Here is a 15,212-nt window from a genome sequence, read left to right on the forward strand (position 1 = left end):
CATGCACGGAGGAAAGGTGGGATATAAATGTAATTCATAAATAAACAAACATGCAAGCAGCCTGACCATTTTGCAGCAGCCGCTAGGTGATGCTGAGTAAGTTTTCTAGCATTCAGGCAACAGAAGGAGATGTATGGTGTGACCTTCTTCTTGCCCGTCTCTGAGCTTAGAAGGAGCGGAAGAAATTCTGAACAAATAACCAATTTGCACATTCAGCTCTTTTAAATGGTGGCTTTATGGTGATGGTGCTTTTTCAACCGTAAAGATGACACCATTCCCAGATAATGCACTTTTGAACCAGATAGTCAGTTGGGCCTCACCTTTTTGCTGCCATATAGTGAGACTGTATCACACCAGCCAGCTGCAGCACCCGGTACAGTGACATTATATGCATGCAGCAGAGGTGGAGCATTCTCCTCGCTGAAGCCATGTTCTTTCAGTAGTTCAAGGCTTAGGGAGCATGGAGATCGACCACTGCAAAGTAAACAGGCATCCACATGTAAGCAACGGATGTATGTAACAAGCAAGCAACAACAACATCCACTTGATTTAAAAAGAAGACAGTAGCATCGCAGCTAGCTTGGTGCCACATTGCATCAACTCTGACAAACCAGGTAGCAACCTGAAATTATATGGGCAACATCCATGGCAGTTATGACATTTCACTAACTGATTTATAAACTTGCAAAGCAAATCCACAATCCATTTTCTGGCAACACTTAGTGATCACATCAACCAATCAATCTACTTTAAATTGTCCATTTTGTTCCTTAATCGCAACATGTTGGACTGCTTCCAAAAGGATGTGTCCTAGCACTGCAACTCAAAAGATATGGTGCAGCTATTCCATCTTTCCCTACCTTAATGTGGTAAGAAATACAATGACTGAATAAGTTGTGGAAAACCATGGGAAGGTAACAAGGGAGAGGCAAAGCCCCCCCACACACACACACACACTGAAATTCTGCACATGGGGCAAGATAATTGTGCAATAAAATCCCTGCCTTGAAACACCCTGTTATTGATTCAGCATTGAAATGTGTCGCTAAACTTTTAATTCTTCTAGGGCCAGACCCTGGGAGGGCTCCTGTCCCTTTAAAAGTTACACAGAAGAGAATGCTGTACCTGTTGTAGAATCTTCATCACTACAGCACTTTGAACCTGGGAATCCTAGCCTTTTACTGACTATTTGTTGAGCAACAGGCCTGGAGATTCTTCACAGATAGGGTATTGTTGCTGTAACTTGCTATCAAGTCTTCCCTGACCTATGGAGCCTCTGTAACTGAATGCACTCCAAAATGCCCTGCTCAGCTCTTGCAAATTCAAGGTTGTGGCTTCCTTCATGGAGCCCATCCATTGCATACTTGATCTTCCATTTCTTCTTCTGCCTTTGACTTTCCCTAACATGATTGGGTTCTCCAGTGAGTCTTGCCTTCTCATGATGTGCCCAAAGTGTAACGAGTTCAGTTTGGGCATTTTTGCTCCGAGGGAAAGCTCAAGCTTGCTTTGTTGTATGTCCCACTTGTTAATCTTTCTGTCAGTCTAGGCTCTCCTCCAGCACTGTGTTTGGAATTCATCAATTTTCCTTCTGTCTGTGAATGACCTGCATTCTCACCCAGATGAAGTGAAGTGGAAAAGCAATCAGTACATATGTGCTTGTTAAAACCACTGAAGCCTTGCCAGAAAAGTGGTGGGATTCTATTTGGCTACATAGCATGCATCTCCCCACACATACACACAAAACCCAACATCCTAGGTTGCTGCCATGTTGCTTCTTAGAAAAAAAGAATGATCTTTGAGTTAGCATTCCTCTTCTATAGACTGCAGATCAGTAGGGAAAGGACTTCTGTCACTGGCAGTTCCCAAGCCTCCTTCCCTACTTCTTGGTTTTGTTTTTCTTAACCAAACTTGATTTCTGACTCATCTGGTCTATGTCGTTCCTGTTTTAATGTTTATATAAGAAACCATTGCACTGAATAACAGAATAATTTTCATAGTAAAAGAGCCTTTAATTTTATTTTCCTTACGGTACTTGGTGCATGCTGTGGAAACCCTGGAAACAAGCTGAAATGTTGCATTTGAAATTGTTTCCTGTTTCTTTGTAAAGTGTTCAGGAAAGGAAATCAGATACAGCAGTTATCGCATGTCCTGCCATTGCCCTTCAACTGCGGCAACAGGAACTGAAGAGCACCAGGACTCAACACTAGCTGTTTATAGCATCTTTCTATTCACATTCACAACAGACCTACTGTGGGAGAACAACTATTTTCCTGCAGTAGGGAAGTGTTGAATAGAACTCAAATGGTAGAAAATCAGAACAAAAATGAGAATTTAATTAGACCCAGATTTCCTAATTAAAACAAAAACTTTCCCCAAGTGAAACCAGAACTGCAACCTCTCTGCCACCAGGATATTTGCACAGAAATATCCTTATCAAGCTTAATTTAAAAATTGATGAAAGTAACATTATGCACACACATATACTGAACAAAAGCTGTTTGTATGTAACAGAAACAGGTTTGTGATAACTGCAGCAACCCCAAACAGTACCACTAAAAAGAGCACTGTTACATGTATGAAATGCTAATGAGAAACACAGAGCTACAGAAGTCACTTATTTGTGATTCATGATAGTTTGTCAGTGCTTAATATGTGGTAATCCTTCAGGACTTCACCCATTCTTTGCAACCATTTGTCAGAGGGATTTTATTTTAAGATAGAGGAAAGTATGTTATTATTTGGAAAAGGTAGGATTAAACATTTGTGTATTTATGTAATCCTTCTATATCACATTGCCACCTAATGGTTGTGCAACAAAATCTACAGAAAGACAGAGAAAGAAAACCCCTGGAAAAAAACTACCTTTCATCTGCTCCCAGCTATCATATCCCATGGTTGCCAGGGTGATGCAGTGAGCAGAAAGCTGGGCTTCAACCTGGAATTCTAGGGCTGAAGTCCTACCTGTGCTTTGACTTCACTGGTTGTGAACAAGAGCTGATCTATGGAAAAGATGTTTCTCCTCATTGTAACACCTGATTTACCACAGCGGCACATGATGCATCCTCTAATCCATTTTTCTCACAATAAATAGTTCAGGCATAATTTCTAGGATTGCTTTTATAATTATTTCTGCCTATCTTGCAGGCTATGTGCTATCTTAGAAATCTGGTTTTCCAGTAAGAACATAGAAAAGACTCTTCTTTTTAGGTTAACCCAAAGGTCCTTCTGCACTGCTATTCTATGCATGTCTACTCAGAAGTAAATCCCTTTGCATTCAGTGGGACTTTCTTCAAAGAAAGTACACATAGGATTGCAGCCCTAGTTCAGCATTCCAGTTCCTACAATAGTCAATGACATTACCTTCAGCAACACACTGAGCATAAAAAAGGCAGTTACATCTTTTCATCCAACAGCCTAGCATCAACTCATAGAGGAGTTATTTGTGCCCTCCTATTTTCCCTGGTTCATGTATCAGCAGCAAAAATTTTAAAAAAGGAACAAACAGAAATTAAACAGAAGAAAAAGTTGACGGTATGAATTACCACCATTGCACCATTGAAATCCCCAGTAAATAAAAGAATGCAACTCTTGAACCTTTTCTTTGGAACTTACCTTCCATTGAGACCATGGACCTTCTTGGTCCTAGCATTATAGTAGAGGCAGAAACAGTCTCCACCTAGACCAGTGCTGCATGGTTCAGTAGCATTTAAAACAGCTGCCACAGCCACAGCAGCATCTGCAGCATTGCCGCCTTTCTTTAAAATATCTGTAATGCCAACAGGGAAGCTTATCAAGCCATTGACAGTAGCCTTTTCCAGGGGCAGGGCATGGGTCACAAAGTGGTAACTACTTGCAAAACAGTGGCATGCATTTCAGTTCACAGAATCCTCAGTACTGAAGGAAGCCATGGGAATGAAGGGGCAGTACCCACATGGTCCTTGCAGTAAAGAGAGCAGGTGTTTGACTGCAAAACCAGAAGTTACCCAAACTAGCAGTTCTGGAACGCAACAAGCTCCACTTGTCTTGCCCTGGAAGCACTAGTTTGAGCTAATTTCCAAGCTTATCTTTCCAAGAGCGAAATAAGCAAATCCCAGATAGGGAATATCGAATAAGTTGCTCAGATATCTAACTCTCATGATATTTGGGAGAAGAGTTGATTCAGTTTTATTAAAATTCCTACAGGTTGATAGTTTCTCAGACATTGCTACCTTGCTCCTTCAGAACAAAATGTATTTTTATGAAATGTAAAGAAACTGAAAATTGAATAAGCATAAAGCATTAAAGATGCATAATTAAGAATTCAGAATGTGAATAAATAAAATAGTTGCTATATATAGAGAAGTCACACAAGATACAAGCATGTCACAATAAACTCTAGTCAACTGATATCAAAAAATGGGCAAAGTAAAATGAATGTTACACATAGAATTAATGTTCTCCACCCATGAAATGGGCTGAGGAAGTGCAGGACTATATTATTCAAGGTCAAAAATGATACTGTATATCTATGAATGAATAATGAATATTTCTTTCTAATTAATAATGAATATTTTTTTCTAACCTGGAAGATATATGATTAAATGTTCTTTGTGTCTTTTAATCTCTTGGTTTGCTCGTTTGTATGGATTGCAGCCAGTGAGCGTAATTTGTAGGACAACAGTTAGAGATGAGATAACCTCTGAAGAAAAAATGGTAAGTATGCCCTGATTTCAAATGAGGTTGCTTACGTCCTACCTCAGTGATCTTTTAAATTTCTTTGAGAGTCTCAGTAAGGATCCAGATGTGGCTAATCCATTAAACTTAGGCTACTAGACTTCCAAAGGTCTTTTGACAAAGAATCTTGAGAAATTTTTTCTGTCACGGAACAGGAAAAGGTCCCTCTCTTATCAGTACCTTTTTTAAAGAAAAGTAAATATAGTGTAGGAATGGATGGTCAATTCTCTCAGTGAAGTGATTTAAATAGCAGAATCTCAAAAGAATCTGTCTTGGGACAAGTGCTTTTTGACTTTGTCATAAATGAATTAGGAGTTAACAGTGAGGTGGCATAGTTCACTGAGAGCACCAAATTATCCAGGAAATGAGAACAACCTGGAATTGTGAAGAGCTCCAGAAGGATCTCTCCAAACTGAAAGAAATGCAATTAAAATGGTAAATGAGGTTCAGTGCAAGCAATTATAGAGTGCTATATGTTGGGGTAAAATATCCTAACTTGCAATCACAAATAAAATTTGCATTAAAACACAATTAAGAATACATCAACAAAATAAAAGCTGGTGTATGTACTGGTAGTGCAGTGCTATGATTGAGCTTGACTTAGATTATACACATGTTTATAATATATCGCGCTGATGATACCCAGCTCTACCTCTCATTTTCCACCAATCCAGGTGAGGCAGTGGCTGTACTGAACCGGTGCCTGGCCAAGGTAACGGGCTGGATGAGGGCCAATAAACTGAAGCTCAATCCAGACAAGACGGAGGTCCTGTTGGTAGGTGGTTCGGGCTTCGGGGAAGGGGACCTTGACCTTGTCCTGAATGGGGTTGCACTCCCTCTGAAGAACAAGGTCCGCAGCTTGGGAGCGCTCCTCGATCCAGAGCTTTCGCTGGAAGCTCAAGTAGCAGTGGTGGTGAGGAGCGCTTTCTTTCAGCTTCAGCTGATTCACCAGATGCATCCCTACCTGGAGAACGACTGCCTGGCGACAGTGACACACGTGTTGGTCACTTCCCAACTAGACTTCTGTAACGCGCTCTATGTGGGGCTGCCCTTGAAGATGGTCCGGATACTTCAATTGGTGCAAAACAGAGCTGCCAGGTTGCTGACGGGGACTGGGCATTGTGCTCACATAGCTCCAGTTCTCCGTCAGCTCCACTGGCTCCCAATTGAAGTCTAGGCCCAATTCAAGGTGTTGGTTATGACCTATAAAGCCCTTAACGGCTTGGGTCCTGGTTATCTAAAGGAGCGCTTACGTCCATATGTGCCCTCCCGCCCCTTGAGATCGGCGGCAGAGGCCCTTCTCCGGGAGCCCTCCGTGAAGAACATTAGGAGGGTGATTACCCGGAGGAGGGCTTTCTCTGCAGTGGCGCCCAACCTCTGGAATGCGCTCCCCAGAGATGTCCGCCTGGCGCCGTCGTTAATTGCTTTTCGGCGCCAGGCCAATACCTTTTTATTTAAATGGCATTTTAATTGTTGATTTTATTTATTGATTTTAACAACTTTGGTCAGGATGTCTACAACTGCATTTTATTGCATTAATGATATTTATTTATTTGTAAGCCACCCCAAGGCTTAGGCGAATGGGGCGGCATATAAGTCCGCTAAATAAATAAAATAAAATAAAATAAAGTTGTGTTACATCATATAACTATTGTAGTGATGTGGCTTCAGTGGCCTTTTTTTTTTTTTTTTTTTGCCCACCACCCCTGAAGTTGGTAAAAGGCATTTTTTTCCAACTGGTTTGGTGTGCAAATGGGGAATGAATGGTGATTGATAGCGTATAGGTTATGGCATGAAGCGCTCTCTCTCAGATTGCCCACCTTCTGCACACACACTCCACCCTGTTTCGGCCATTCCACTAACCCATCTTTACAGGAGGAACGGCCCTTCCAGCTGTGCTTAGCCTGCACATTTGTAACAGTGTAACTGTATCTTGTGTTCCATTGGTGCCATGCGGATTCTATCAAATCCTATGGCCCCTCATCCAGCACATCATCAATATAGGATTGTGCTACATATTAGCCACACAGAAAGAGAACATTACTAAGATAGGACAATAATCCAACAGCCCTGCCCCACCTCAGCTATGCTTGTAGAACTCACAACAGGACTTTGCCCCTTCTAACAATAACCCCAGAAATAAACAGAGATGTTAATTTACAGAATGGGGCAGATCAGCAGAGGTGACTTCTATGAGTTCTGCTGGCCTGTCCTGTTTTGGGTAATTTTGGAAATGTCAAATCCCTATGAACAATGGGTCCCACAAACACACAGATACAATAGGGCACTACCCAAAGTCTGGAATCAACCCACCTCTGGGTTCTAGCCCCTATTACAGGAACAATGAAACCAATTACCAAGGCCAATGTTTGTTGCAAGAGGCTGGCTTGATGCAACGCAACCATTGGTGCAAACCACTGGAGATCTCCGAGAGCAGAATTTAAGCTGTGATGTCATTTTGAGAACAGCAGTATGCAACCTGCACACACACAAAAAACATGCACACATTGAAAGTGGAACCTGAATACAGAAAGCCAAATGAAATCCCAAAATCATGAGATGCCAACTAAACCACATAAATCTTCCACTGATAGATTTTGAATATAAGTGATTTCTATTGTTTTGAATCAGTTGCAGCCAACATTGCTTAAATATATTTGTATCATGTTGTGGTATCTGCTCTGGTTTGGTAAATGAATCGGGGCTCTTTTAGATCAGTCTTAAAATCAAACACCCGTAATTTAACCAATGCTAAAAGGGGAGTGTAGTTTTCTGGAGGTGGGAAGGGAGGGGTAAACTATTTGTCCAGGGGGCTCTCACCCCGCCCGCAAGAAAGATATCTTCCTTGTCTGGACTGGGAACGTATTAATGGCTGAAACCAAAAACCTGCCTTTTATAAAAAGAGCTGGCTGCGCTGCCTCGGAGAAGGAACCACGGCTTTGCTTGTGTGCGTCTGAGAGCAACATCCTCAGGCTTCGCTTGCCACCGAGGCCAAAACCTCAGTCGCTTCCAGCGTTGTTTGAGCATCATCCTGTCCAGTTTCAAATAAACTCAAATTTCAAACATCTATTGCTTAACATCCAGGGTAGCCCTCGGGGTAGGGTCGTGGAGGAGCTGCTGCTGCTGCTGCTTTACCTGCAATTCAAAGAGAAGCATCTCTCTTTAGGTGCGAGGGATACAGCAGCGGCAGCAAACGGCGCTCCAGGCACGGCGCAACCTGGCCGAAGTCTCCTCCGCGAGTCCCTTCTAACTTCCCAGAGGTCGACCCTGAGGTTTCCTGTACGTACAACTATAAGAGCTGCGTTGGCACGTAACGCGCCAGCCACTTCGAAGGGAACGAGGCTCCCGCACGAGAAAGGCAAAACCGAGCGAGAGGGGACGTGAGAGGCGCATCCCCGTCCCCCGGGGCGCCGCAGACGCGCGCACCGCGCACGCGCGCCTTCAGCCCGGGGGGCGCCCCTCCTACCTTCGGCACCGCGGCAGGCGCTTCGGAGAAAGCGGCGGCTCCCTCGGGGAAGCCCGAAGTGACGCGAGTGCCGTGCTCTTCTCGCGTGACTCCGGAGAGCTCGACTCGGTATCGAGGCTTTCGTGGTACCGGCAGATGCCCAGAGTGCTGACGTACTCAGAAGGGAGGAGGCACTTTATGCGCCTGGTGACAGAAGCCCTGCGAGTTCATGCCAGAAACTTACTTACTCGTTGTTGGTCGCAAGGGCTGAGATGGGGAACGTGGGGACTTCCAGAAGCTGTTATGCCTCACCTTTGGCTATGCGGGCTGGAGCTGATGGGAATTGCAGGTGAAAGTCTGGAGAGCCCACATATTGCCCACCCTGCATTTAAGGGACTTGTCTGTGCCTGCGCCCCTGTGTCTGATAAAGAGCACAGTCCTACGGGACCGTCTATGCTTCTCCCACTCAGTGCTCTTCCCAGCCTGCAAAGCCATCAGACAATTTTGGCTGCCGCGTGCAAACTTTGAGCAAGTGGGAAGGAGGCTGAGGTGGTGCTAGGAAATTTCCTAGCTTGAGGGTGCTGGTCTTCCCTCCCTGCCCAAACCCCCTTTGCAAGGTCATTTTCTAAACCCACAGAAGTAGTTAAGCACAGTGTGGCAGAAGGATTCCTGGCTCTGCTGCCAGAGTTGTTCCGAATTACTTTTTCTGAAAAATCCTGTGGCTCTAGGCGCTATAGGTCCTATGCCTAGGGGCCTTGGGTTATGTCACAAGAAAGGTATACATTTCAGAGGTAACTATCAGTATATGCAACAAGAAGGCCATGGGCAAATGTCTGCCTGGGAATGGGAAGTGCTGCTCATTAAGTAGTTACTCAAGCCATTCACGGAATAGAACAAATGGACTTACACTGTGGGAGATCAATGGTATATCGAGCTTTACCCAAACTGGTGCCCTCCAGATGTTTTGAACAACATGCTGCATTTGCTGCCACTGGCTGGGCCTGATAGGAAGTGAAATCACAATTGGCAGGCACCAAGCTAGGGAGACGCTGGGGTACGTTAACTGGTGGGCAGGGTTTTAGACAGCAGCCTGTCCCAGACCGAACTGCAGATGCCAGTCTGGGACACACACCTCCCCTGATGCGTGCAAATCGTGTACTTCCTACCATTGAGCTATGGTGCCCTCCAGCATGAAACTAGTACAGTTCATCTGCACTTGGAAGGCTGAATAATGTAGCTCAAACTGTGTTAAGGTATAAGAGAAGGGGCACAACTGTCAGTGACAGAGTACCTTGCTTGGCATGTAGAAGGTCCTGGCATCAATTCCCCGCATTTCTGGGAGGGCTGTGTCTGAAATGCCGAGAATGCCACCAGTCATTGTACATCTGCCTTCCCCATCCTGGTGCCCTCCAGCTGTTTTGGACAGCCTCCGCCAGCATGGCTAATGGTTAGGAATGGTAGGAGTTGTCACGCAAATATCTGTAGGTCACCCAGTGTGGCAAAGTTAGTGCGGGCCATACTAGTCTAGATGGACATATTGTCCGGTTCCATATAAGGCAGCTTTCTGTTTCCTAAAGTTAGGTGTGTGTGCTTTTTCATTTTAGGAAAAATGTACGTTATTGCTATCTATTAAACCAACAGTGCATGTGAATGAATGTAGATCCATATGTGCACATGTAGCATCTTATAGGATATATCATGCATGCAATTCATGAACTAAAATCATGAAATAGGCTTCTTTTTTTATAACATATGGTATGGAAAAGTTGAACAGAGAGAGGCTCTGGAAGCATTTTACACTTGGGTGACCACTTGGTCTCTGTCCTGCTGTTACATTCTTTTCAGATGTCTTCATAAGGGTGATAAGATAGGACACATCATTTTACTAGATCAAAAACCCAGAAAGATTCCTACCTTATGCCCTATGATGCAGAAAACTGATCTATATCATGAATAAAGGGAAATCAGGATAACAGATAAATAATACAAGTTAATTATTTGTATCTAAGGCTTTAAATTATTAAAGACATTTTCCTCTTGCCTGTATTTTATCAACACTACTCAAGACATTCAGCAATAAAAACCACAATAATGAAGGCTGCAATCCTCTGGCTCTGACATCATCTAGGGTAGGCCATAGGATTCTTTGGAATCTCAGCACTGAGGCCTGACAACATCACTGCTGGGACTCTGAAGGCCAAGGCCCTGCCCCACCCTTCTTGTGGCTGGTACAGAAAGAACCTGGACTGGCTGCCTCTTGCCTTGGAGAGAGAGAGAGAAGTAACAGGGTGAGAAAAGGAGGGACCTGGGGCTGTCTACCTACACATTTCCTATCAGCATCCAGATTTCTTTCCTCCCCCTCTCCAGTATTTTATCTTGATGCCCGCTTTTGGCCATCTAGATAAAATGCACCGGATCACTACCACACCTTATGCAGGCAACTGCATGCATGTAAGACTGAGAGTTCAAAGGTTTGCATGTATCTAGGATAGACCTATTGAATTGCCCCCTAAAAAACTTAAGATCAAGTATGAATCAGCAAAAAAAAAAAAAAAACCTGGCAGAACAAGGCTTGAGTCCAGTCCATCTGAGATGGAGGAAGTGGACATGCTTATCTCAAGGCCAGATTATTCAACAGTGCAGGCAGGTCCTGGGAATCAAGAGGTACAGCTGGTGGGAGGGGAGGCTAGGAGTGATGGTTTCTCAGATTGAGACCAGGCATTCCCATAAAGGCAAAGGCATCAGAGACTCAAGATTGGAGCATGGGGAGGAGGCATGCTTGCTTTCAGAAAGCCCCTCCAGGAGGAAATGGCACCCAGACATGTTCATAAGGGGAGTTTCTGGAGGTAAACACTAGACTGAGTTCAGCAGAGTGTTCTGTCCCTGCACAGAGATTTGTTCTGGGTAATTTGTCCTTGGGAACAATAAAGAATATTTTGCAAAGTAAACAGTGTGTGGCTTTTGACAGCAAAAAGGAGGAATCTCAGCTTGCAGCTGCAAGTCATGATGGCAATGTACTACCACCAGGATGCAGTCACTAAGTTAAAACAATGGGAGGAGGTTATTGCCCTCATGTCCTGTTTATACACTTCCTATTGGTCATCTAGCTGGTCACCATGCGAAAAATATGCTGGGCTAGATAAATCTTTGGTCCAATCCAGCAGGATTCTTCTTAGGATGCAGTGTTATACCTGTTTGGATGGGGGGCAGGGGAATGCTGCAACTGCAGACGTTCCCCGGCTAGGATGGAGAATACTAAGAATTGTAAAACTTTTTCTGGCTAAACATGCCTAGGATTTTACCCTTATATTCATGAAATTGGCTGAGGAAGAATAGACTAATAAGATGGCAAAAATGTGACCATTTCTTGAAATGCTTCCTTCAGTTACATATAAGATTTTGAGCAGACAAAGGTAGATTCAACACTTACATAAATAGGGAAATAACCCTTGTTAAGAAAGATGAGATTAGAAATGTGCTTAGAAATTAGATGTGATTTTGAAAACATATATGATGATCTTGTAGCTACGTTCAAGATATTGGCAAAAGGAATTGGAGCAAATCAAAATGATCAATCATCCTGCTATACCCCTTTCTTCCAAATTAATCTTGTTCTGTGACAGTTAAAAAGGTGTGGAATTTTATAACTGCAGAGATATTTTAAGTCATATGCTAAGAGTGCCACAATGATCTCCAATCCCAAAATTTGCAGGCCTCTACAGCTACCTAGTAGAAATGTATATGATGGGACATCACAAGTATTTGAAAACTAATGGATACCAACACAATTTCTTGAAACTGGTCATGCATTATGGTGTATATTGAATTATCTTAAAGCCTAAGACATTGGAGAGCATGGTTGCAGGCTTAATGTTATTGCTGCTCTTCCTTTTTGTTTTGTAAGCATCTTTTCTTTTAAAATAATAACAGTTGTTGTTGTTGTTGTTGTTTCTATACCACCCAATTAGTGAAGCTGTCTGGGCCATTTACAACAATACATAAAATACAATATGAAGTACAGGCAACAATAAAGCATCATAAAAATTACCATACTTAATTTAAAAGCCATATTTAAAATAAATATAAAAAGCTACAATAGCTTATACAAAATATAAATCACCCCCATAGCCCATTCTTTAAAAACTCAATGTCCATGCAAAAACATCACTTTCAGAAGAAAAAGGCAATGTTTGAACCTTTTTATTAAAGCTTGCTTTCAGTGAGAAGGGAGTTTTGAAGTACTGTATAGTTGCTTGTTTGGCTCAATTAGCTTGTAGTAGGAAATAATCAGTTTTGAATTATTTTAGGCTGTTCTGATGGTTCAACCACACTAGCTAGGTTTTGCTGCAAACACAGCTATACAAGTTGTAGTGGGTTGTTGATGAATAGTGTCTAATCCTCTGTAATGTTGTACTGGTTCAGTAGTGTATCCACTGAGCCAGTAAGCTTAGCAAAATTCAAGCCAAATACATAGACACTTCAAACACACAAGAGCCCTGGGCTTATGAGCTGGATATAAAAAATCATGGATCACTATATCCTTTGAAAGAGATCATCTTGCATCTTCCTTTCAGAGATATTCTTGAAATCCAGTGGTATATAGAATTCATACCACTCTGTGTGTGTGAGAGAGAAAATGAATAAATGCATGTATGCATTGCACATTTCTTTGCACCCTACACTGCCCATAGAAAAGGTTGCATGAATGTCTCCTGGTAAATGGAAGGCTAACCTCAAAGAGGAGAGCTGCTTCAAAACGAGGCTGTTATTGTGTAATCATACTGGGTTAAACAGAGGAGTGCTGACAACCTTGTCTTCCATCTGAAACCCTCTCACCATTTGTTCATCTTGCTTTTTAATTGTGAAAAAGGGAATGCTCTTTTGGTAGCCAGGCAGCTTTGGAGGCTGAAAAAAGAATTAGCCAAAGGGACAAGGAAGAATAGTATTACCAATAAACATGGGCGTAGTTGCTTTCCAACTCTGGATGCTCCCATGCTTCCACCGCGAAGGCAGGAGTTCAGAACCTGTTTTAGCTGCTTTGCAGTGGCGGGCAAGGCAAAATTGTGAGACTAAATGCAAAAAGGGTGAGGTCAAAATAGTAACAAAAATATTACTGCCAGTAACTAAGCTTTAGGAGAAGCAAACATGTCTGAAATAACAACCAAACCTTGGTGTTTGGTGGGAGAATATTTCAGCAGCAAGTAACATACATGGGAGATAAAATACACCATGGCGGGAGGGGAGGGGCATTATGTATGAATCCTTGATTTGAAAATCATGCTGTTTGTATTGAACTTTCTATGGACACACACAAATCTCTGTCAACATTTACTTTCCAAGCTTAGGAAATGTCTCCGCGGGCTTTGCTGCACTGAGGCCAATGACCTTAAAAATGCTTCTGCTCTTGGGAAGCCAAAGAGTACAGAGAAAGGCGAAAAGACCTGCACTCTGCTGGGGCACTCCTTGCAAAAATAATCGGAGTTGATTTCAAAGATACATTGTGCCAACAGTGCTAAAATAATGACAACAAATATTCACAGACAATGACAATAAGATTGCCTTGTTCAGTCAATATGAATTTAAATATTATGAAAAGAACAGTGTTCTTTGGATTTCACTGCCGTGTGGTCTCTATCTCTGCATCATGAAGAGGCAATTTTGGCTTATGTGCATATCTTTATCAGGATATATATGCCCCATAGATAAAACAGTGGGTGTTCCCCACCTTGAACTTTATACATTTAATATTTGTATTGAATCACTGTGAAATATTGTGTAAGAGGGGTTTAGTTTCCTGTATTGCTCTTTTAATTCAGCCAGAGGAATTCACCACTCTGTGCAAGAGATAAAAGTGAGCAATACTGTAAAGAATAGTTTGGACTGAGACTTTAGTCACCCTTAAGAGTAGAACAGGGGTGGACCACCTGTAGCCCTAAGGTGTATGTGGCCCTCAGACTCATTTCAAATGGACAGTTGTGGCTTTTAGCAAGTGCAACCTAACCACCCCCTGGCTGCCCACTGTGTAGGACTAAAGGAAGGGGAAGAATGAGAAGACAGCAGCAGAAAGGGATCCCCTTGAAATAGATCTTTAGTTGAAAATGATTGCCACGACCATTTTGTCTAGTGATGCTTTCTGAAATGTGACTAGCCATTAAACCTTGCTTTGGGATTTTGAACTCTGTCTTGCCTCACGCTCTATTGCCCTGGTCCCAGTGCCTCTGGCTTGCCTCCTGCTGCCCATGTTCCAGCTCTGGACCTTGACATTGCCAGCCATGCTTAGCTTTGTAAACTCAAGACAGTGGCTTTCCTTATGGAACAAATCCATCTCATAGTTGGTCTTCCTCTTTTTCTGCCTTCAGTTTCCTATTGCATTGTCTTCTCCCATGAGTCTTGCTTTCTCTTGATGTGCCTGAGTTTTGTATTTTTCCTTCCAAGTAATAAGCATATCTTACTCAAAAATCAGAAAGGGGTGCTGGAATTCAGTTCTGGGGAGTAATTAATAGAAGGTTAGTGCCAGAACTCAATTTTTGTGAATTCCACTAGGAAAAAAAAACATCTGGAATAGAAAATAATGAGCAGGACCTCGCCCTGCTTACAAAATTTGCATGACTCATCTGAAAGTAAATCATTGTTTGATTTACAGCTATTACCTTATTCTCACTCTCAAAATAGTATCAATTATCAATGTGTTCTTTCACGCACTGTGTTGGGGACTCTCTCTGAAATTACTGGAGTTGGGCAATGTAATGCTACACTAACAATTTCTTTTCATTTTCACTGTGACTTAGAATCTGAAACTTTTTTCTCTTCCTTCTATTTAGCATTACAGCAAGCCATATTTTCCCAAATGAATCCTCCATCAGTGAAAAAGGTATTTCCCAGTAACCTAGCCCCAAGCTGTCTTCTCCACTGTGGTAGAATATTAACAGAGATAGGCAGTTGTCATGGTAAATTCAGAGGACATAATCTAATTGGCGAGGAGTGGAGAGGAGGTGCAGAGATGCAGAAGAATGAGATCACAACAATACAGGCTTATAAATAATCAGATCACTGG

At 42.6% G+C, this 15,212-nt stretch overlaps 1 protein-coding gene across 2 annotated transcripts in view; it reads right to left on the reverse strand.

Annotated features, from left to right (window-relative positions):
* The window catches only part of LOC123024845 (glutathione hydrolase-like YwrD proenzyme), a 41,290-nt gene extending 33,918 nt beyond the window's left edge, over positions 1-7,372 (reverse strand). For both annotated transcript variants that reach the window (XM_044433024.1, XM_044433023.1), the window contains exons 1-3: positions 7,071-7,372; positions 3,613-3,766; positions 321-474 (exon numbers count right to left, since the gene is read on the reverse strand). In XM_044433024.1, coding sequence (XP_044288959.1) covers positions 321-474; positions 3,613-3,766; positions 7,071-7,290 — 528 coding nt within the window. In that variant the 5' untranslated portion in view covers positions 7,291-7,372. The remainder of the gene's footprint in view (positions 1-320; positions 475-3,612; positions 3,767-7,070) is intronic.
* Between the last annotated feature and the right edge of the window lie 7,840 nt (positions 7,373-15,212).

This window comes from Varanus komodoensis, unplaced genomic scaffold (genome assembly GCF_004798865.1).
Source record: "Varanus komodoensis strain SLA01 unplaced genomic scaffold, ASM479886v1 scaffold25, whole genome shotgun sequence".
Classification (NCBI taxonomy): domain Eukaryota; kingdom Metazoa; phylum Chordata; class Lepidosauria; order Squamata; family Varanidae; genus Varanus; species Varanus komodoensis.